The sequence below is a fragment of the Protomyctophum bolini genome (genome assembly GCF_963924005.1).
Source record: "Protomyctophum bolini genome assembly, chromosome: 4".
NCBI classification, from domain to species: domain Eukaryota; kingdom Metazoa; phylum Chordata; class Actinopteri; order Myctophiformes; family Myctophidae; genus Protomyctophum; species Protomyctophum bolini.
In genome coordinates, this window is record NC_137865.1 from 40,268,930 (window position 1) to 40,293,850 (window position 24,921).

At 42.1% G+C, this 24,921-nt stretch overlaps 1 protein-coding gene across 1 annotated transcript in view; it reads left to right on the plus strand.

The window, feature by feature from the left end:
- The window catches only part of LOC308314698 (transcription initiation factor TFIID subunit 4-like), a 36,843-nt gene that overhangs the window by 4,163 nt on the left and 7,759 nt on the right, over positions 1-24,921 (plus strand). The window contains exons 4-14 of the mRNA XM_080762336.1: positions 359-565; positions 2,547-2,669; positions 4,394-4,483; positions 7,483-7,680; positions 11,728-11,803; positions 13,798-13,903; positions 15,327-15,496; positions 17,261-17,391; positions 17,833-17,958; positions 18,830-18,886; positions 23,723-23,839. Of these exons, the coding sequence (XP_080618462.1) occupies positions 359-565; positions 2,547-2,669; positions 4,394-4,483; positions 7,483-7,680; positions 11,728-11,803; positions 13,798-13,903; positions 15,327-15,496; positions 17,261-17,391; positions 17,833-17,958; positions 18,830-18,886; positions 23,723-23,839 (1,401 nt within the window). The remainder of the gene's footprint in view (positions 1-358; positions 566-2,546; positions 2,670-4,393; positions 4,484-7,482; positions 7,681-11,727; positions 11,804-13,797; positions 13,904-15,326; positions 15,497-17,260; positions 17,392-17,832; positions 17,959-18,829; positions 18,887-23,722; positions 23,840-24,921) is intronic.

Sequence of the window (24,921 nt, forward strand, 5' to 3'; positions counted from 1 at the left end):
GTTTACTTCCCAATGCTACCATTCAGTTTCTGTTATAACCCTAGTTAGCATTACATAGCAGGTATTTAGTTTTAGTATTGAAGTGCAAAGTTAGTGTCAAAACACTAAATAATATGAATATATTCTATTATATTGGCTTATGGGTCATTAACCCATCAAAACCGGGAAAGTGTCATTTTAGATGTTTGCGTTTGCTAGTCAAAAAAATCTTGAAAGTGTGAGAACTACGGATTTAGAAGGCATTTGTAGAATCGGCCTCAAGTGTTACGTTACGGGTTGAAGACTGAAGTATTAGTACAGTTCTCTTGATAATACTGTCAACTAAATATTAAACTGAAATCTTGCTGTGTTTCTCTAGAAGGCCATCTCGGTGGCTCCTGTGGGGACGGCCATGTCCGTGAAGATGAGTTCCCCTCAGATGAACGCCCCTCAGAAGGCCCAGACGGTGATAACGGCAGGACAGACCATGGCCAAGCCTGGCACTGTTCAAAGCAACATGGCCATGAACAGCGTACCGGCAGCCACAGTCTCCACCCCTGCCGTCAGACCCGCGGGGGTGTCGCAGGTTTGTGCAAAACTCAGGCCAAAAAATGACAAAGTGCTTTCGTCATCATTACCTATTTGCAGTCTCAAAGGGATCTACAGAGAACACATAAAGACAATAAAGATCAGAAAGTAAAAAAAGAAAATCACTGGTGAGTTTTTTAATTCACTAGCCATTTGCACTTTTCACAAGTTTAGCTGACAGTTATTAAATAAAGCAAATACATCTTCGACAAAATATTCACTTAAACAAAACCAAATAAAATAGACTCAAAAGGTTTACACTAAATCATATCAATTAGTGTCCTGACTCGAAGAAGGCAGTTTCATCTGTCAAAACGTTGGTTGCTCACTCTGCGTCCTAATAAATAATCAGCACTTTGGCTATCAGTGTGTCTTTTTAAGACTTATCTTTTTAAGTGTCCTGGCACTGTCTATAAACTAAACTCAAATGTGAGTATGGTAATCTTATAGAAAGCTTCTTAGAAGTACATCATTCAGTCATTGGAACAAAAATACATAGAAACACATATTAGCCTTCTGAGAAATCTAAATTCAATAAAGGGACTAGAGCAGCAGTGAGAGGCAGATGCCAGCATTTCTTCAACCAGTTTTAGCCCCTACGTTGAATTTAGATGTCAACAGACATATCGGCAGGGGCAGATCTCTTGTATTCTGGTTACTATTACTATAACTATTTTCACCTGACCTGAGGAAAACGTCAATCCTCCGAGTTCCACACCTCGTTGACTAAAATGTTAGGAAGGGACTATAGTGGACAAGAGATCCGTTAGTCATTTTATACTTGGTTGCATGCTGAAAATAGCCGATCTATATCTAAATCAACTCTAGATTTAGTCGACTAAAATCTTATCATAATTATTTGTCTAGTCATAAAACCACTAAAACATTCCAGGTGACTAAAATATTACTAAAACTAAATTAAGTTTCATTCCAGGCAGAGACTATGACTAAACAAAATTTTAAATTTGCTGCCAAAAACATCACTGGTGCATTGCCAGGCTCCTCCTTCTCTCTGACCGTGTCTGTGACCAATGGGAGGCCTCCTCTGTAGAGGTCCGTGTTTCTGATGTGGTCCACCAAAGTGACCAATGGGAGGCCTCCTCCGTAGAGGTCCGTGACCAATGGGAGGCCTCCTCCGTAGAGGTCTGTGTTTCTGATGTGGTCCACCAAAGTGGCTGATTACGTAGACTAACTTCTTAGCCACAGCTCAAATCAACCAGCGCTTTCGGCGACCACACATTTTTGACTGGATACAGTCCACAGAAATAATAAGAAATCTTAATGTGATCCATGCTTTTATCACTTCTCGACTCGATTACTGTAATTCCCTGTATCATGGCCTGACTCAATCCACTCCGTCCAGCCTACAGATGGTCCAAAACTCAGCTGCAAGACTTTTAACAGGAACCAAAATGCGCAAACACATAACCCCGGTTCTGGCCCAAATGCACTGGTTACCAGTGATACACAGAATCAAATTTAAAATTTTACTGTTCGTTTTTAAAGCCCAAAATGGCCTTGCACCGGAATATATTTGTGACCTGGTTTCTGCACCTCCAGCCTCCTTAGGTCAACCTCCCAATTGCCCCTTGCTGTCCCCTTAACGAGCCAAAAAACCAAAGGTGACCGGGCCTTCTCAGTAATTGCCCCCAAACTCTGGAATAGTCTCCCACTACATATCAAATCCAGCCCAACCATCGAGCCCAAAAATCCTCCCTAAAAACTCACCTTTTCTCCATTGCCTTCAGCTCCTAGTCCTGTGAATGTTTTAAACCTTTTTGTTGTTATATTGTATTTTTCTTATATGAAGTATTGCTAAACGTTTATTTTAATTTTGTATTTTATGATGTAATTTTTATATGGAAAGCACTTTGGGTCAACTTCTGTTTTTAAATGTGCTATATAAATAAAGGTGACTTGACTTGACTTGACTAATGAATGAATGGTATTCTCACATTTTCTGTTCTTAATTCTTACAGGAAATGCAGGAAAACGTGAAGAAATGTAAGAACTTTCTGGCCACGCTGATCAAGTTGGCATCCCACAACTCCCCCTCCCCAGAAACCTCCAAGAATGTGAAAGCCCTGGTGCAGGATCTACTTGTGAGTCCAAAAAAAGCCACATTTACTTGTGTAGAGTAAGAATTTCATATTGGCTTGTGGTTTACTGTGTGTGTGTGTGTGTGTGTGTGTGTGAGATAACCATCATGTAATTAACATGAGTGCATAATGCAGCCTAACAATGTAATGTTGAGATTTAGTTATAACTGTATATAATGAGTTTTACACTATATCATCAATCGAAGTAGGCTATATAGTATATACCACTGCCGTTCTACAAGCTCTCACCACGACGACGTTTTGCGTCTTTTGCTAGTGCTGTAATCAATGAATCATTGCGTTCACACGGGCAGATTGCAGTCTACCATTCATTGTCAAAGGAAGCCGCTAGTGGATGATCATCAGCAACGGAAAACACGGTCTGTTGGTCGCGTCTGTAAACGGTCAAATTGTCACAAAATGGAAGCATAGGATTAGGAGACACACACTCTCTCTCTCTCTCTCCGCTCTAATTCCGCTGAGTTCTCGTCTGAAAAGCAGGGCTGGACTGGGTCAAAGGGCTAACATTTGGCCCAAAAACCTATTAAAGCAATGGGGGCGGCCCATTCTTTGGGTGTCCCATTGCCCACTGGACATAACGTCAGTCCAGGCCTGATAATCACAGACGAGTTTGCAAAGCAGTGCTTCGAACGCTGATGTCATGTTGTCCTGTTTAACTTCCTATGTGATATATCCATGCCGATCGTGCATGATTTATCCATTATAGATGGATTATAATCGCATCTTTGACAAACTAATGTGTTTTCAACCTTTTTCATATCGAGTCAGTCACACACATTTTCTTTAAATTATATATATATTTGAGGGGCGCCAGTCCCTCCTATGTCCAGCTTTGAGGGTGCGTGTAAACAAACATTGTCCTAAAACAAACATCAAATACCATTGATAATGAATGGCCAGTTTTACGTCATTGTCCCAACACAGACATTAAATGCCATTGACAATTAATGGTCAGATTGAAGCGTTTGTCCCAACACAGACATTAAATGCCATTGAAAATGATTGGCCATTTTTGAACAAACATTGAAGACAAAAGTGAGGAGGCAAATTGTGATTGGCCGGAATGAGATGATGTATGATACGATGATGAGAGCGCCCCTCACTTCAATATAATAGAGAAATGGTCAGCACTCCCAAGTCCTTCTGGTGCATTTATTTCATTGTGCAGCACGGACAGACAAAAACACGTTGCGTTTCGGCGTCAAGCCTTCCTCAGTGTGTATATAACGCCCCTCACTTCACACAGGTGTGATTTATTTTTTTAAATGATAGAACGGCGAAGTCCTGATGTCACTCGCTCATCACCTGGTTCACGGAAGTAATCTTAAAATCGTTTCATATAAGCATTGTGGTCCAAAAATGTCTCTGCGTTATTGTCAGGGAGGTGTCTCTGTATCGTTTGCGACAGTCAGTCACTCATAATGATACAGTCTATTTCTAGTGAAAATGTAACTAATTCAGTAGCAGTAACAATAGCTCTCTCAGTCAGTTGATTCTTCATATCCATATGAGTGAAACGGCCGGGATGACATGTTTATTTTTTAAACTCAGTTCTTACATGAGGCGATCTAAAACCCCCCATATTGGGATTACAATGCAAATAAAAAAAGTACATGAACGCATGGATTTGCGATATTGACGTCAGACTTCGGTGCTCTATTGGTCTCATCTCATTTCATGACTCCACTTGTTTTTGTTTGTTTTAGGACGCTAAGATCGAGCCAGAGGAGTTCACCACTCGGCTCCAGGCTGAGCTGAATTCCTCCCCTCAGCCCTACCTCATCCCCTTCCTCAAGGTCAGTACCTCATCCCCTTCCTCAAGGTCAGTACCTCATCCCCTACCTCAAGGTCAGTACCTCATCCCCTTCCTCAAGGTCAGTACCTCATCCCCTTCCTCAAGGTCAGTACCTCATCCCCTTCCTCAAGGTCAGTACCTCATCCCCTACCTCAAGGTCAGTATTCCTCCCCTCAGCTCTACCTCATCCCCTTCCTCAAGGTCAGTACCTCATCCCCTTCCTCAAGGTCAGTACCTCATCCCCTTCCTCAAGGTCAGTACCTCATCCCCTACCTCAAGGTCAGTATTCCTCCCCTCAGCTCTACCTCATCCCCTTCCTCAAGGTCAGTATTCCTCCCCTCAGCCCTACCTCATCCCCTTCCTCAAGGTCAGTATTCCTCCCCTCAGCCCTACCTCATCCCCTTCCTCAAGGTCAGTATTCCTCCCCTCAGCCCTACCTCATCCCCTTCCTCAAGGTCAGTATTCCTCCCCTCAGCCCTACCTCATCCCCTTCCTCAAGGTCAGTATTCCTCCCCTCAGCCCTACCTCATCCCCTTCCTCAAGGTCAGTGGTGGAAACGGTACTCAACATTCTATAGTTAAGTAAAAGTATCAATACTGCAATGTAAGAATAAGTAAAAGCTCACAAGTTTTCAAAAAGATGTATACAAAATTACAAATCCTTTGAAAATATCAGATGAGTGAGGTTCATGTGTGTTTTGTAATAATAAATAATCAAAATTTACAAAGTAACTAGTAGCTAAAGTTGTCAAATTATTGTAGTGGAGTAAAAGTCCAATTACAAATACCTTGAAATTGTACTTAAGTACAGGTACACCACTGCTCAAGGTACAGTATTAACAATGCTCTAATGACCATCTATTAATACCACTACTACTCCTTAACCCATTTAGGCCTGACGTCGAAATAAAAAATATGTCCTTATGTTTCTGTATCAGTGGTGCTCAAAAGATTTGAGACACATTTTCATGACTTTTCAAAAATAGCAGACCTACAAGTTCATGAGCTTGTAGAGCTGCTATTTTTCAATAGCTAAAGCATAACAAAATGCTTAAAACACCAAAAACGGTTCCCGCCAAAAATGGGTTAAAACACTTCATAATGAATCCAATTAACCCATTTAGGCCTGACGTCGAAATAAAAAAAAGTCTGAAATACCTATGTTTCTATATCAGTGGTGCTCAATATTACATGCCAAGGACCCCCAAAAATGATATGCAATTGGCCGCCAACACCCATTTGAAAATATGTTGTTCCAGGGACCCCCCAGAAGCAAAGATTTGAGTTACAAACGTTCGCTCTGAAAGAATATATATTCAAAGAGCTTGTAGATCTGCTATTTTTTAACAGCTAAAGCATAACATAATGCTTGAAACACCAAAAGGGTTTCCCGCCCAGAATGGGTTAAGTAAGGCGGTTTGATTGAATTTGATATCAAGTCTGTCATAGTGATTTAGATGCTGTCGTTAAGTGAATTTAAATTTTGCATGTCTGTCCTGTGACATTTGAATGATAAAACGCATCATCACATAATTTGTTTCAGACACTTTCAATGTAAAACTTTATTTGTACTTACAGGCATTTTTTTTTAAAAATAAAAGTAAACGCAAAATATGACTAATATGGCCGGGGCGAGACCTGAAACCATTTATCTATGAACTGTGCTAGCGCAGAATCTCTGTAATAAACTGGACATAATTACAATCTTAATCATATCCCCTAACCTTTCTCCCCCATATGCTGCTATAAGGACTCCTATAGAGTGTCGCAGTCCCGCCCCCTTTCATGACCACGCCAGGACCAGGAAATAATTCCCATTGCATTTTTTCCCATAGAGATTTCAAAAAGTATTTATATAAAGACCTTTTAAGCGTCTTACAAAGCCAACTCGAGTTGTGACTAATCATAACTAACACAATATTTTGGACCAAACAAATAATTACAAAGAAGAAAAACAAGAAAAAAAGTCTTGTAACCTGCCGTTTTCTTCTTCTTTCGAATTATTTGTTCGGCCCGAGAAATTGTGTTTGTTGTCATGATTTGTCACGACAAGAGTTGGCTTTGTACGACGCTTAAAAGGTCTTTAAATAAATACTTTTTGAAATGTCTGAGGAAAATGATCGGGGAATCATTTCCTGGTCCCTGGTAGGGGGCGGGACTGCGACACTCAATAGTGCAATATCTGTCTCTCTATGAACTAATGGTGCTTTTTAATTTATTTGTTTTTAAAAGTGGATTTTAGATTTTAATACTATTTTTGTTCTCTTTCAACTAGCATACTAAAAGCCTGTGAAACAACACTTCGTTCTCTTAACGCATGTCTAACCAATGACTAGTCTAAACTAAGTATGCACCCCATTTTATGTATCTGCTGAATGACAATAAAGTTATCTATCTATTAGGCATGTAACGATTCACTCAACTCACGATACGATTCGTATCACGATACGATTTTTCACAATATTAAAAAATATATAATAATATATATATTAAAAGAAAAAATTCTGTTTTTTTTTTTAATTTTATATAATTTATCTTCCCCCCTGAGATTTTTTATTTAACTACATTGCAAAATAAGTAGCATTACTTTTGACAGTGCAGAAACATAATTGCCTTCCTTGATGAGCATCAATGTCCATCATCACCTGGGCACAGTCACAGACACACACAGCTCCCCTCTACAGTGCTCTACTACTGAAAGTGACTATAATTTCTCTCCAAAAGCACTTGAATATGATGGAATATGACTAAAGCTCACATTTCACATCACACACTAGCCCCCCTGAAAAAAGAAAAAACTATTTTTTGTTTTTTTATCTATCTATCTATCTATCTATCTATCTATCTATCTATCTATCTATCTATCTATCTATCTATCTATCTATCTATCTATCTATCTATCTATCTATCTATCTATCTATCTATCTATCTATCTATCTATCTATCATAATACATTATCATGAAACCTGTGACTGATTTCCTGCCGGTTTCCTTCCTCCAGAAAAGCCTCCCCGCCCTGCGCCAGTCCCTGCTCAACAACCAGCAGTCTCTGTTGAACCCGTCGACTGCCCCCCAGCCCATCATGGTGACTCCCACAGCACACAACACCAGCGTCACCACCACCACCATCAGGGCCCGGCTGCCTATCAACCCCACCGTGGGCAGCATCAGGCCCGCGCTCACCAACACAGCTACCGTGGTATGACGCTCTACTCCCAGACACAAACACAGACACCAACACAGCTACCGTGGTATGATGCTTTACTCCTAGACACACTGTTGTTTTAGAGCTCACAAACACAGCTACCGCGGTATGATGCTCTATCTACTCCTAGACACAGTGTTTTAGAGCTCACAAACACAGCTACCGTGGTATGACGCTCTACTCTACTCCTAGACAGCCTGGGTATCTGGATGTAACAGGTTTAAGCCAGTGTTGATTTCGTCGACTAAAACTATGACGAAAAATGTTCGTCGACTATACCTTTTTTTCACTGACTAAAACTAAATGGAAACTAAATGAAAACTAAGCTATGATGACTAAAACTAAGACTGAATATATTGACAATTTTGTCAACAGATCTCTTCCGTCTATAAAAAATATAAATCCAATCCTGAACGGTATAGCCTAGGGTTCAAAACCGACTGCATCATATTTAGTTAAATACAATTTTAAGATGAGATTAAAATGTATTTACTTGAAAATAAATTGTATACGATGCCTCAATAAATAGCACTAAGCATTGGCACATGAAAACATTGAACATCTGAAAAAACCTTAGCCCCTAGGGGGCTCTAAGCCAGTGGTGTCTAATGTATGTAGGTTTTCATTAGAAGTTGAACACTACACTAGGGGCTTTTTACTGATTAGCACACACATTCAACCAGAGAGAATATATTGATTAGATTGATTAGAACAAATTGAAGAAATCAGCTGGTGTCATGTTTGGTTCCTATGAAAGAAAACGTACATGATGTATCATTGAAATGTTTGTAGCAATATTTTGACAGGGTTTATTGACCAGCATTTCTTAATTTTTCTCGTTTTTCACTCCAAGGAACAGCAATGTCTATGTTAACCTATGTGACTAGTATGTATGTGTGACTATGAGTACCATTAAGGGCAAAAGTGGCGCTGTTGTGCCAGAAACAGAGACGGAGATAGTGCTGCACTGTTGCCTGCTAATGAGAGAGAGAGAGAGAGAGGGGGCAGGGGGAGAGGGGAGTTGCACCACTCAGTTCACACGGGTGTGATTTTATTTTATTTATGGTGACATGCATGAGCACACATCTTGCGAGTTAAGTGCCTTGGGGATACAGCTCGGTCACATAAAAGACAAGAATGAGACATTGTGTGTGCGTGCGTGCGTGTGTTTTTAAGTGACTGTTGTTGCTTTAGCAGCGGATTTGTCACATTCCTGGGAATGCATTCCCAGAGAGCGTACAATTTTCTAATTGAGTGTGATGAATGACTCATGTCAGCCATACTAACATCTCAATAATGTTGCCCGTCTGCTCTTCCATACCAGATAGAGTAGTATTAGACACCCTTCTATGTGTCTGTCGCTAGCAGCAATACGTCTCTCAATGGCTAAATATGGTCGACTATTTCTTCATACCGTTTCTTAAAATGAAGGTTCTGTGAAACAAAAACGATATACAGATATAAATTTGCATGTGATTAATATCAACAGTTGTTGTTTACTGCCCTCTGTACGGGCATATACAGTACATCTTAGACCTTATGGTTTCAGCTTCACCCAGCTACAATATTAGCATGTCTTGGGCTAATAGTGTGTGTGTGTGTGTGTGTGTGTGTGTGTGTGTGTGTGTGTGTGTGTGCACAGGTGGTAATCGGAACGCTCGCTCCAAAACACACTCGCCCCCATTTCTTTTCCCCCACTGACCACTCTACCCCAGCAGTTCTTGTATTTGTTTTGCCGAGGTTAAAGTTAGAAAAATACATTTAGGATTTAGCATAATTTGACTGATGCCCGGTTAGGTTTAGGAATAAGGTTAGAGGTTTGCCGTATTTGATCCGGGGTGAGCATTTTTGTATTTGTGTGTGTGTGTGGGGCCACCTTTATGTCTCTGGAACAGTGTTGTTTTCGTCGACTAAAACTAAAACGAAAAATGTTCATCGACTACCTTTTTTCACTGACGAAAACTAAATGGAAACTAAATGAAAACTAAGCTATGATGACTAAGACTAAATGTATTGACAATTTCGTCAACAGATAAAAACTAGACTAAAATGTTAGGGAGGGATTAGTGGACAAGAGATCCAGTATAATATATTTTACAATTGGTTGCATGCTGAAAATAGCTGATCTACAAGCTCACAACGCGTCGCAGCAGCTTGTAGATCGGCTATTTTCAGCAAGTGTAAAATCAGTCTTTATGACGGCATCAAGGCCCGCCAAAATACATTTTAGTCGACTAAATCAACTGTCGATTTAGTCGACTAAAATCTTATGACATTTAGTCGACTAAAACTAGACTAACACTAAAACATTCCAGGTGACTAAAATGTGACTGAAACTAAATGTAAACTATTGAAGAGACTATGACTAAAACTAAAATCAAAATGTGCTGCCAAAAACAAACACTGCTCTTGAAGACTACCGTAGTTATTTGAATTGTTCCGCCGTGAACTGGCACTACCACAAGGACCTGTGTGTGTGTGTGTGTGTGTGTGTGTGTGTGTGTGTCTGTAGCATTCCTATAGTGATTGCTTGTTGTCTTAACACAATTCATATCACCAACATACAGCATGTATTAGTTGTGCATACACATGGTTTGATCCAGATTGTAACAGTGTCATTTTGTCAACCAAGTACATAAGCTACCTGCTATCATTTAAAATGGACGTCAGTTTGTTTTAAATTATCTTTTTACGATGGCAAGTGTTGTATTTTCCAAATTACGGATATCTCAATTTGTGATCCAAGCTATTGACGTGCAGTCGTGCACTACCAGGCCATACGCAATCTCATTCATGCAAACCTTTCATTGTGGGTTCATAATGGTCTTTGTCCTGGAGAAACTCGTTTTTCAATGATGTTTTATTCATTTTCCATTGACTTGACACCATTGTAAAGGCGTAATTATGCTTTACAAGGTATTTTAACAAGGATTAGCTGGTCCAAGGGTAATAAAATCTGTGGAAACAGTGTCAGCTGTTGCTCACTGTAGCACTCATGTTCTGTATATTTAGATATCTTAGGTAGATACGTATGGATGCATTTTAGATTGACATGTTAATGTCTATATCAGTGTTCAAAGTTTCAAACACTATATAAAGAGTAAAGGTCCATTACAGATCATTAGAGCTTAATCTTGGCTTAATTTAGGCCTGAGATCAGATTCTAAAAATGTCTTCTACATCCTGACAATTTTCTGAAAAAGCTATTGATTGAAACCTTTATTTCAGGGGAATCCAAGCCCAAGCTATGTTTCTATGTCAGTCGTTCTTCGATTTTTCAAAAAAGCAGACCTACAAGCTCGTAGCGCGCCACTCGGTTGTTAGCAACATAATGCTAACACCAAAAGGGGTTCCCACCCAAAATGGGTTAAGTCTGTGTTGTAAGACTACTAGTTCATGCTGTTGTACACTAGTCCTAATAATATTGTACACTAGTCCTATTATTGTACTAACTCAACCGCTGACTAGTCTGTCCAGTGTACACATCAACCCATTAACATCCCAGAGTGAGTTATTGTTGAAGTTATATGAATAGTTGAAGAATATGACGAGCCTGCACTCTGCACACCATTTTCTGCTCCCAGAAATATCATCACTTCATAACTGGTAACGTTTGGAGACGAAGCTCTTCCTCAGACCTTCGGCTCCAAACGTGATTGTAATAATCACTACTATCACCGTTTTTGATCCGGCAGCCATTCTATTATATTAGGTTTTTAGATGTGTGTGTCCTTTTGGCTGTTTTTTCAGACTTTAATAATAATAATACATTTTATTTATAAGGCGCCTTTCTGGGCCCTCAAGGTCGCCGTACAGGTTAAAAAAAACAGTTAATACAAAAACACAGTTAAAAAAACAAAACAAAACTAAGGCACAGCTTGCAGCCGAAAACACCAAAGGTCAGCCATAATGCTCAACAGGTGGGTTTTGAGGTGAGTTTGGAATATGGTGATAGAGTCCATGTTTCTAATATGAGAGGTGAGGGGCGGAGCATATTTAAGTTATATGAATATTCATAGTTTTCTTCCACTTTCTTGACAGGCCATGAGGAGACCCGGGGTCCAACCAGTCAACACCCGTATGCCCATTATGATGTCCCCGTCTATAAGACCGCAAAGTAGGTACCATTATGATGTCCCCGTCTATAAGACCGCAAAGTAGGTACCATTATGATGTCCCCGTCTATAAGACCGCAAAGTAGGTACCATTATGATGTCCCCGTCTATAAGACCGCAAAGTAGGTACCATTATGATGTCCCCGTCTATAAGACCGCAAAGTAGGTACCATTATGATGTCCCCGTCTATAAGACCGCAAAGTAGGTACCATTATGATGTCACCGTCTATAAGACCGCAAAGTAGGTACCATTATGATGTCCCCGTCTATAAGACCGCAAAGTAGGTACCATTATGATGTCCCCGTCTATAAGACCGCAAAGTAGGTACCATTATGATGTCCCCGTCTATAAGACCGCAAAGTAGGTACCATTATGATGTCCCCGTCTATAAGACCGCAAAGTAGGTACCATTATGATGTCCCCGTCTATAAGACCACAAAGTAGGTACCAGTACCACACAGCATGGTACCAGTAGGTACCAGTACCACACAGCATCCAGTCAGAATTCCTGTTTGTTTTAGCCCATTTGCTTTATAAATATATAGTTTGGTATTCGTTGCGGATGTATCTGCATTTGCTGTTAACCCTGCCCAACTGTTGTGCCCAAGTACATAAACTGAATATATCATGTATTTGTAAAACACATGACAGTGAGTGTTTTACACTCATGTATACAGTCTAGGCATTTAGCAGACGCTCTTAATCCAGAGCGATTTACAGCAAGCAAGGAAAATATGAGGTAATTCATCAAATGCATAGAAATGGTAATCGGGATGATAGCTAAACCAAGGGTAACGGGTAACGGGTACCGTCGCCCTTTTTTTCTTCTTTTTTTTTGCACCGACCGTTGGGTGCGGCGGTTCTTGTATTCTTTATTTTGTTTTACTGAGAATAAGGTTAGAAATAAGTTTAGGAATAGTTTTGCTGGGGTTAAGTTTCAGGAATAGGGTTAGGTTTTGGCACCGTTGTACTGAGGTTAAGGTTAGGAATAAGGTTAGGGTTTAACCGTTTAAGCATCATTTCAGGGCTTAAAGTTCTCAGTCCTGGGGACGGATTTCAGTCCTGAGACTTTCATAGGGGTCATTAATGAGATCAGTGCAGATTTGCAAAAAATAATTTTCAGTCTTGGGATTTTTTTTGTTGCTTTAAGTCCTGTAATTTACTTGGGTTACTTTAGGAATACTAGGCTGAGCAGTTCCGCCGGCTGTACGCCGGCTGTACGCCCGGGTCGAGTTGGTAAAAGGGCGTCTTTGTTGGTTTTCTAACCAAGAACCTATCGGCAATAATCTGTACATTGAAACTATACACACTGGGGGCACGGTGGCACAGTTGGTAGTGCTTTCGCCTCACAGCTAGAAGGTCCTGGGTTCGATTCCCGCTCGGGACGCTGTGGGTGCTGGCGGTGTGTTTCCTCCTCCGCGTCATCAGTGCCCATACCCGAAGGCGGGGTTGGCGAATGGGCCTTTCTGTGTGGAGTTTGCATGTTCTCCCCGTGTCACCTAGGGTAGGTACCCTCACAAAAACATGCCGTAATCCTGGTCTCTAAAACTACCTCCCCCTGGCCAGCCGGGGCGCCTGATAGAGGGGAAAGGAACTGGTCGGAATAACGTGTTCCTTCCACGCGCTACGTCCAACCAGGGAAACTCCCCCCTGTCGGGTGTAAAGGAGCAACTTGGACACTCAGGCATGAAGGAAGCATGAGTTCAAGTCCGTTGCTCTCCCCATGTCCCCCATACTGTATATGGGGACTAGGTTGGTGGAGGGTGTGTAGAGCCCAGGATCACATTAGATGATTGACACAGGGGTGAAAAATGGGTTACAAAATCGTGGGATAAAAAATATATAAAAACAAAAAAAGAAACTATACACACTAAAAGGATGCCATTGTCTACTCTACACATAACGTATACAATTATGCACAAGAGTAATGTTATGTTATGGGCGTCCACAATAGTGAGTGCATTGATTTAGTTTCTTCATCTTTGTTCCTGCAGGCACAGCTGTGAGGGCGCCTACCATCACAGCCGGCAAGAGTCTCATTAGTGTGACCGCCCAAGCCAATCAGAAGAAGCTGAGTGATCCGGGGGGCGGGACTTTCCGGTGAGATATGCACTCTGTTTTGTTTGCAAAGCTCTCTGCGTACTTAAATAGGATATGGAACTCATGACCTGATGCTTGTGCTTTGTGCAGATAAGCTGCTTATTAAACGTGTAGGTGCACTTATCGGCCACACGGGGGCAGCTCCTGCCCTATACAATGAAGATCTGTAAATGGCCGGGGGAGCCTGATGGAGGGGAAAGGAACTGGTTGGGAGCAACTTGGACACTCAGGCATGAAGGAAGCATGAGTTCAAGTCCGTTGCTCTCCCCTTGTCCCCCATATATGGGGACTAGGTTGGCGGAGGGTGTGTACAGGATCACATTAGATAATTGACACAGGGGTGAAAAATGGGTTACAAAATCGTGGGGTAAAAAGTATTAAAGATCTGCAAATGTCAGTAAAGGGAACCCCTTTTGGTGTTTTAAGCAATATGTTATACTTTCGCTATTGAAAAATAGCAGATCTACAAGCTCATAGCACGGCACTACGAGCTTGTGGGTCTGCTATTTTTGAAACATTGTAAAAATGTGGCACATTTTTAACTCAAATCTTTGCTTCTGGGGGGGTCCCTGGTATTTTCAGATAGGGGTCGGCAGCCAATTATATATGATATTGGGGGGGGGGGGGAGTCCTTGAAATGAAATAGTTTGAGCACCACTGACATAGAAACAGGGTTTTTCAGGAAAAACTAGAAGACATTTAGTAGAAACGAACTTAGGTCTACAAATGGGTTAAAAACTCCCATAGCGTGCAGTTATAGGTAAACATTGAAATAGGTTTTCAATGTAATGAGTCACCGGGATGCAGGGGTGGTCTTTTAGATGAGTCCCAGGGACATTTTATGAGTCACACTTCAATGACGTTAGTCATATTTTGACCATTTTTACAAATTGCAGCATTTAACTCATTTTATATGGTTATATTGTGGTTATATTCATGTAGAAAACAGGAGAATAAATTATTATTATAACTAAAGCCAGCAAAATAAACTAGAATAAAAAACAGTACAGTAGTGTATCCCGTGGATGCAGAGGTCGTTGTTTTATTGCGCCCCTTAACCCATTTTGGGCGGGAACCCCTTTTGGTGTTAGCATAATGTTATGCTTTAGCTATTGGAAAAATAGCAGATCTACAAGCTCATAGCGCGCCACCGAGTGGCGCGCTATGAGCTTGTAGGTCTGCTATTTTTGAAAAATCAATGGAACGACTGACATAGAAACATAGCTTTTTCAGAAAACTGTCAGGATGTAGAAGACATTTTTAGAAATGGGTTAACAAATAAAGTGCGTTTTGGGGATGCAAAAAGCACCCTATTTTAATCTCTGAGCGTGTGGTGGTGTGTGTGTGTGTGTGTGTGTGTGTGTGTGGTGGTGTGTGTGTGCTTAACATTTGGTGGATCTCTCTCTCTCTGTGGTTCTTCCAGAGATGACGACGACATCAACGACGTGGCGTCCATGGCAGGCGTCAACCTTAACGAGGAGAACGCCCGTATCCTGGCCACCTCCTCGGAGCTGGTGGGCACCAAGATCCGCTCCTGTAAGGACGAGGCCTTCCTGCCCGTCGGCCTGCTGCAGCGACGCATCCTAGAAACGGGTAACTTCTTTTTTATGATCAGTACTTTATTTTAGATTTTTTTACAAACACATAAAACAGAGAACTTAAAATACAAACACAAACAACAACAGCAGAGTAAGTATTCATGGATAGATAATATAAACAAATAGAAAATAAATCAAATTAAAAATTTGAAAATAGTTTACATTATTTACACGACCAAACGCAGCATCATCAACCGTATCATAATGTGTAGTAATACAATAAACAATCAAGAGGGCATTGCCTGACCATGGATCACACCAAGGGACCTGCAACATGACTGAGGAACACGACCCACTTCAGGTCATATTTATCTAACTGATTATTCATCTTAAAGGATAACCTCTCCAAAGCAGCGTAACGGCACGTTTTGATTTGAGTTTTTAGCCATAAGTCTCTTGAATAGTTTTCATTTAGTTCACATTTTAGTCACCTGGAATGGTCTTGGTGTTAGTCTAGTTTTAGTCGACTAAAATCTACAGTTGATTTCGTCGACTGAAATGTATTTTGGCGGGCCTTGATGCCGTCGTAATGACTGTTTTTACACTTTACACACAACGTATCGGCCTGTTGCAGCGACGCTTCCTAGAAATGGGTAACACTGCAGTGTTGTTGTTTTTATACCGTTTTTATCAGGCATTTGTATTTGACATAACTGCAGAATATCATTGACAGATAAATGAGTAAGTAATATGAAACGAAAAAAGAATAATAGTGTAAATGTAAATGTTCCAGATACAATACAAATTTAAAAAAGATATATAAATGCGATAAACAAGAAAAATATATTGTTAAACAGTGACTGATGGTAACAGACAAACAAAACAAAGACAACAGGACAGACACTAGTTGTTGTACCCTCTTAGACTTAGAGGGGTATATCACACAGTCAATGCTGCCCTTTCTTGCGTCCTTAGAAATATTAACCAAGAGTGAAGTCGGTCAGATGAACAGTTCTTGACATAATATGAAGGAAAGTCAGACATACAGAGATGCCTAGAATGTATTGATAGATGAGTGTGTGGAGCCCTCTGGTGGTTGGTAAGGAGATGAGGTAAACTTGCACAGAACCCCTCCTATTACAAACAATTTGTTGTTTTGTTAGTTATATAAATTATGTTATTTTATTAAACATACAGGATCGTGATTTCTTGCTCAAACCATTAATCCGGTCGCTGGCTGTGTGAAACGAGTTGAGAGAGACCTGCTGATTTAAAGTAAATCGCCTCTAACCTTTTTTTTCTATTGCTTTTCAATTTCGGGACAGATACAGACTTACAAGTTGTTAAATGGGCATAAAAAAACAAAACATGAAACTGCCTCTGATCTGAGGAGGACGGGATTTGTGATGATACTCTTGATTATAGGCTGCTAATAAGAATAATACAAGCATAGAAAAGGTCAGTAATGTAATGTGAAAAATGTAAGGTGAGATATATTCTGACTATCTTGGTAGAAAAGCATTTGTGCAGCAGTACTGGTTAATAAGGCTCCATTGATATAATATAGTACTTTATTGTCAGTTCACACTGAAATTTGTCTTGCGACACAGCAGCCAGTATGCAGAACACATTTGACACAGCACAAAGAACAAGACAATTTACATACATAAAGACATGAAGACAAGAGCAATATCCACCGCCTAGATTACCCATGGCTACTAAAACAACTCCTGATTAAGCTTCAAGGTCGACTGGTGGACAAAGGACCTCTTTAGTCTGACCTTATTGTATGCTGGTACACCATATCTCCTTCCTGCAGCCAAGAAGTTTGGCGTGACGGAGGTCCCCGTGGAGGTGGTGAACTTCATCTCCCACGCGACTCAGTGCAGATTGCGCTCCTTGCTGGAGAAGGTGTCGACCGTCGCCCAGCACCGCGCCGAGGGGGGGAAGGTAAAGTCTTTTACTTACTGATGTGATTTCATTAGTTTCATGTTTATTTAGTCGACTGAAATGTATTTCGGCGGGCCTTGATGCCGTCGTAATGACTTGTTTTTACACTGGCTGAAAATAGCCGATCTACAAGCTCACAGCACGTCACGTTGTGAGTTGTAGATCGGCTATCTACGTTACATAAGTTGAGCCTTTGCATATGCCTGTAAGGTCGTCGGGGCTACGGGCCACGATGGAGTCTGAAGAGGTGGGTTTTCAGACTACGGCGGAAGATTGGGAGTGAGGCTGCAGTTCTGACTGTAATGGGAAGTGCATTCTCTTCCTCTATGACCTCGATCCCGTCTCCATGTCTCCTGTTGACCCTCTCGTCCGTGCGTCCTGTGTTTCTGTCCTTTCCCCTCCGTCTGTCCATCCTCTCCGTGGTTCTGTCTGTCGGAACAGGATGAAGGCTGGTATGAGCAGTCGTCGGACGTCAGGGCGCAGCTCCGTTTCTTTGAGCAGCTGGAGAGAATGGAGAAACAACGGAAAGACGAAATGGAGAGAGAAATCCTTCTGAAGGCTGCCAAGGTACACAAACCACACGCACACACACACACACACACACACACACACACACACACACTGACACACACACACACACACACACACACACACTGACACACACACACTTTAAGAAAAAAGAGTGAGTTTTTGCTTTGAAGTCTGAGGTCAAGGCGAGTCATAAAACAGTCAAGTCTCCAGTCGAGACGTAAACCAGTCGTCATCGTGTCTCCAGTCGAGTCATAAAAATATAAATATTGTATAACATTAGTATACAGTTCTGAAGGTTCCAGCACCTTAAATCTGCGTGTCGCTACATATACCTGCATGCAATTGCTTTCGTGTGTGTAATTGTGTAAATCATGAATATCCTTGTGCGCGCGCGCGTATGTGTGTGTGTGTGTGTGTGCGCATGTCCCATATAGGGCATTATGACATATGAAGGACTGAGGCAATTAGAGAAGCATACACAGAGTCCTGTAAAGATATGATTATTGGAGTCACACACAGGCTGATTATGTTGAACATTAGAGATGCCACGAGGAAGGTGATTATTTCTTGGCTTCCACAGAGTAGAATTCCCCAACCATCCCTATCATCACCGTCACAGGAATTAAGTTGGCCAATTTAATTCACTCTGCATAGTGACTTATGTGGGCCGTTGAACACATTAACATTTTGCACTGAATTATCCATTTGTGAACTAAATGTACTTCCCCATCTACAAATTAAATCTGTTTTCTCTTTGTTTTTTATTGGAGTATTATCTGTAAGTTATGACCCATATTATCACAGGCAATTACTTTTTATTGCAGTTCTTGGCCGCAATTGGTTTTAGTCTGTCTTTCTTTTCATGTTTTATTATCATTGTCTTACGACGTGTTTGCTCTAATTTCAGAGTCGTGCGAGACAGGAGGACCCCGAACAGGCCCGTCTGAAGGCAAAGGCAAAAGAGGTAAGCGCCACGTTGTGCACGCGTATGGGTTACAAATACACATTTAACCCATTCTGACCTGAGATCAGATTCATACGAGGTTTCCACTGGACACACACTGGTCTGATGAACCCATTCTGACCTGAGATCAGATTTAAAAAATGTCAAGTCGTTCTTCGATTTTTCAAAAATAGCAGACCTACAAGCTCGTAGCGCGCCACTCGGTGGCGCGCTACAAGCTTGTAGATCTGCTATTTTTCAATAGCTAAAGCATAACATGATGCTAGCACCAAAATGGGTTCCCGTTCAGAATGGGTTAACTGTATTTATTTCAAAAGCACCTCGAAGCACCCGATTCTTGTTCTGAGCAAAGGACACGTACTGTATGAAAGCCTGTTCATGAAGATTCCATATTAATTACCTTTTGGAGCATATATGCTGAAGTATTTGTGCCTTTTATCCATGAAAATCCGCTTGAAAACAGTCCCATGATTTGTTATTGAGCCGACAAAAAAGCCACTTCTGCGATCCGGGTCACAGACAAAGAGGAGCAAAGCAAGCTAAGATTGTCCCTACATACCCCCTCGTTCACTGCATTGGACTCAGTTTCCCAGAAGCCCTTGCAAGCCGGAGGTTTGTTGATTTCCGGTTACGTCATCACTAACCCCCGGTTAGGTTTAGGGTGAGCTAAGTACTGCACCCCATACACACACACACACACCACTCCACCATGATTGGTGTCCTTATTCCTCTCTCTGCTTGCGGGCAGTAGTTAGGGAACGTCTGGCGACGGTAGCCATGAGCGTGCCCGGAGGGTGGGTGGGGGTCAAGGGTCATTACGCACAAGTCTCCTGAGGAGGCTGAGGCACGAAGACGGAGAACCATGTCGAGACACGTTAATGTTAAATGTTAAAATAGCGACCCCTCCCAACATGGCGCATGGTGTTGATGTTACTGTGCAGGTAATTGCAACAACAACCACCGATCTCGTGAAAAACGAAAACGGGACTGCCAAATATTCTAAACTTTGGATTCTGCCGATAGTCATATTCTTCCTGCCCGTCCAGCCTGCCTGACTGCCCACCAGGTTCACACGTGTCACGTTGTGAGCTTGTAGATTGGCTGTGTTTTGGCTTTAGGCTTATACAGGCTTACACAGTTAAAACGGTTAGACGATTTCAAATTAGTGAAAAAGGCATTCGTAATTGTATAATCCTTCTTGCAAAACACACATGCGACTCTGGACTTTTTTTTTTTTTGTCTTTCCATCTCTAACTTTTTCGCAAATTCTCTAATTGTTTCCACATAATATATAATTATATTTAACTTTTTTGTTAATGAAAGTTGATGGTGGTCAGATTGCGCCCGTCATTGTGCCCAGATAATGAGTCATAAGTCATCATCATCATCATACTTTTTCGAGATCATGGATTTCACAACGCCACGCCAGACTTTCCGGTCCTTCATTGCCATCCCCAGTTCCTGCTTACTGATGCATGTGTCCCTATAGCGATGTCATCAGGGGAACGCCAGTTTTCTACCTCTGGTCTGCTTTGAGGCAGGATTCCAGAGAAGAAGGGAAGATATAACCTCATTGTCAGCTCTGTAGCAGTGGCCGGCAAACTGTGTTCTTGGATCTGGATCAGACTAGTGAAGAAACACGGGGAAGGTCGCCGTATATTAGATCAGTCGATGGGTGGCTCTTCCAAGACAGATTTTGCGCTCTCATTAGAAGGCGGGTGTAAGTGCCATAAGTCATAGATGTCACAGGCATTATAGACTGCCATAGCCATGTCTGTTATATTTGACAACATTGAACAGATCGTCGTCACTCATCTGGAAATAAGATCTTGGCTAATGGCTAGAACAGAAGACACCAATATGTTGTTTGCGGCCTTCTCAAAGAGAGCACAGAAAAGAAAAGTGTCAAATGTTGCATTATGATTGAAGCAAATGTCACACCACTGGTCCACTACCAGTATACCTTTATGAGAGGTGAAGATCTGCCATTTTGTCACCACAGCCATACATGGCTCACGCTAAAGGGACCTACAGTCCACACGACACCAGCCATGCATAATGCATAGACATATAAGACCACGTCTATATTTACAGCAGAGATGCATATTAAAATTCTGCTGAATGCACGCCTACACACACACACACACACACGTGCACAGCTAAACACATACAGTATGTGAGCATATCCTTGTTGTTCTTTAGCACCCTATAGGGCAGATGACCTCAGCTCCATACTGGCTGTCATGATCAGCTAATTGCTGAAAGGTTAAAAGGCATGGATAGACCAATAGGGGGCAGCAGTCAGCATGTGTCTGTAGGTGTGTGTGTTTACTTTCTATCAGTGGCCAATTTGAACCTGTGTGAGGTTATTGTCTCCACCAGGCCGAAGGCATGGGGAGAGAGTATGTTTTGTCTCCACCAGTCCGAAGGCATGGGGACAGAGTATGTTTTGTCTCCACCAGGCCGAAGGCATGGGGAGAGAGTATGTTTTGTCTCCACCAGGCCGAAGGCATGGGGAGAGAGTATGTTTTGTCTCCACCAGGCCGAAGGCATGGGGAGAGAGTGTTTTGTCTCCACCAGGCCGAAGGCATGGGGAGAGAGTATGTTTTGCACTCCGTCCGTGTGTGAGTCCGTCCGTGTGTTACCAGCTAATCTCCGGCACCGTTAACCCAGTCGGTGCCAAATTTTACACGCACACTCCCATGAACCTCTGCCCCAAATTTTCCAGAACGGCCTGTTATAGCGCCACCAGGAGGGACATTTTTTTTATATTACTCCTCCAGATTCTGTCCAAAAATCCTGCAAATAGTCACACACTATCTCTATAGTCATGTGTTCAAGGCGGATCTGTCCGATATTTCATATTCCATCCTAATTGGCTAACATTGGCTTTCAAAGTTTGCAGGATTGGCCCGTTATGAACAAAAGGCCTCAAATCATGAACCCAGCGTGCAATTTACATGAAATCTTTCACAGACTTTCCTACTAGGCTGAGGAATATATCCCACCCTTTTCACATTGGCCTGTTATAGCGCCACCAACAGGTGGATTTTTGCAAAACACATTTTTGGAACAAAATGCCTCAAATCATCCAATTGCCATCCAAGGCGTTAGAAGAAATGGCACCCTTTTCACATTGGCCATTCATTATAGCGCCACCAGGAGGCCACAACCTGCCCTGGTGGAGACCTTCAGTGCCCTGAGGGGCACTTTTTCTAGTTGCTTGTGTATTTGCCAGTTTCGTTTGTATGTGGCTGCTCGTGCCTGCGTGCGTGCATGTGCGTGTGTGGGCGCGTGTGTGTGTGGTCATGTATACAACTTCCCTTCCAATTAACATTACAGCCTCTTAACGAGGACGTTAACATAGCCTTGAATTATGTCCTCTGTCCATTCGGCTCCTCGTCACTTTCTCCTCCGCCCCCGCAGAACGGAGGCATCGGCACGTCGCTCTAGAGAGCCACGCCAGCAGGGCTTTACTAGCATAAGGTTGTTTATACCATTCTGGGCGGGAACCCCTTTTGGTGTTGGCATCATGTTATGCTTTAGCTATTGAAAAATAGCAGATCTACAAGCTCATAGCGCGCCACCGAGTGGCGCGCTACGAGCTTGTAGGTCTGCTATTTTTAGAAAAATCGAAGAACGACTGACATAGAAACATAGCTTTTTCAGAAAACTGTCAGGATGTAGAAGACGTTTTTAGAATCTGATCTCAGGTCAGAATGGGTTATACAGGGATCTGACTGATTGAGGTATTACATCAGGATGCTGCGTCCGTTGCACTCGGGGAAGGAAAACCTATGTTTTCATCCAGTGAGCGGTGGATCAAAAGGGATTTACTTTTTACTGTTTTTAGCCCGCTATTCTAACATCTGATGTCAAAAAATAGGTGGAAGAGAGTTGACAAACAGACCACCCACACATGGCAGATTTACCACCACTTTGCCTGGAGCTCGTGTTAGTTTAATTTCCCAACCTGGCTGTGTTATCTGCCTGAATATTTCTTTCACACTGGCATCTGGTTTTGCTTAAACTTTAATTTTGTGACCCAACACGTCTCTTTGTTTATTTAATTTATATTTTTTTTACATCAAAATGTCACTCGGCAGAATAATAATCTATTGGACGTGGCATAACAGGCCCTCAGTCTTGGCCTACAGCATTTTTTTAAAGTGACAGCTCATTTGTTAAAAAAGAAAAAGAAGAAGCAAGAAGAGAACTCTGCATAGCAGAACGACATTACTCAGTTCCTTTGCCGACAACATTCAACCACAATAATGCTGCTGTTCCCTGTTCTGGTATATTCCCCACTTCTTCTGATACAATCAGAAACACTTATTTGTCATGTACAGTAGAAAGGGTGGTTGTCCTACCACTACATATTATATGTCGCATAATTTGTGAGATATATGTGACCCCTATTACTGAAAGCCGACAACTACAGTAACATCTTTAAGACATTATGGGTTATCTCTTGCGCCCTTAACCCTTATTCCTAAACTAATTTGCCATTTCTTTACTATTTAAAAAAACGTTTTAAAATAGTTCACAATAGTTCACAATGTCTCGATGTAGATCGGCTAGTTGAACTATTTTTAAATGTTTTTCAAAATAGTAAAAAAAATGGCAAATACGTTTAGGGATAAGGGTGGCGCAAAGATGGAGTCCTATATGTACTGGTAGGGCCTACAAAGGACGGTAAATAATGTCAGGAGTACTGACTGACAATGACTCATCAAGAGTGTTTGTAGTATTTGACATAATAAACAGTGTTTTCACCCAGGTCTGCAGCTCTATACTCACATAGTCATGCCCACATCGTCTGCCCTTCCTCCACAGATGCAACAGCAGGAGCAGGCCCAGATTCGGCAACGAGATGCCAACCTCACGGCCCTCGCCGCCATCGGCCCTCGCAAGAAGCGCAAGATGGACTCGCCGAGGTCCGGAGATACAGAGGTAAGCGTCGCACAGAGGGGCCGTACACGCCGAGGGGCCACACAGAGGGGCCGTACACGCCGAGGGGCCACACAGAGGGGCCGTACACACCGGTGAAGTTGGTATAGACTAGTATGCTAGGCCCCTTTCCCCCGCTACACCAAAATGTCTTTGCCACAGAGTAGGGAGGAACGCTGGGATTCATTTGGAAGTGAATTTAAACTGCCGTTTGTGTCATGAGGCGATTGTTATTTTCTAAAGCAAGATACTGCGGATAAAAGCATCAACTTGAGGCATCACCAATTTGATAGTTTTTATGTAAAATTTGCCAATACATTTTCGGATTGTTAATTTGGATCGTAGCGGTCATAAATCAATCGCCTATTGCGGTTGTAATGTACGTTTTTATTAATTATTTTATTGCCATCTACGCTTATAAACGTAGCTAGGCTATTGGGACCTAGCTATTTATGCCTATTGCGGTTGCTTGTAATGTACGTTTTTATTAACTGTTCACTAAAGCCCAGCCTAAGTTCTATTTTCGGCGGGTGGCAGGTGTTCATTTCCTACTCTTGGTGGCCATGATGTTTGTCTGTCATAACTTTGTCTCGACCTCTCCGTCTCTCTCTCTCCTCTCTGGATGCTGACCCTCTGTGTCATCATAACACTGTGTAGTAATGTGTGAGTAATGATGACAGGACAAAACCAAGGAGTGGGAACGTTTTGTACCTCCTGACCTCTTTCATCTTCACACGCAGAGACGCACTCGCACGTGCTCGCTTACACACACACACACACACACACACACACACACACACACACACACACACACACTCATTACACATATACAGACACCCCACCCCCACCCTGTGGAGTGAATGTGACCAAAGTTGAGTGAAGGGGGTCAGTGTGTGCCTGGAGGCTGATTGTGGGTGTGTCTGCTCTTCACTGCAGCCCGTCTATTTCCCCCCTCACCCCTCCCCTCCCTCCCTCCCTCCACCCACACACACACACACACACACACACACACACCGCCCTGAGGGGACCATAGACTTCAGCTCGGCAGAAATGAGCCTCGGGCATCCATGGGGCGTGCCCCCCGA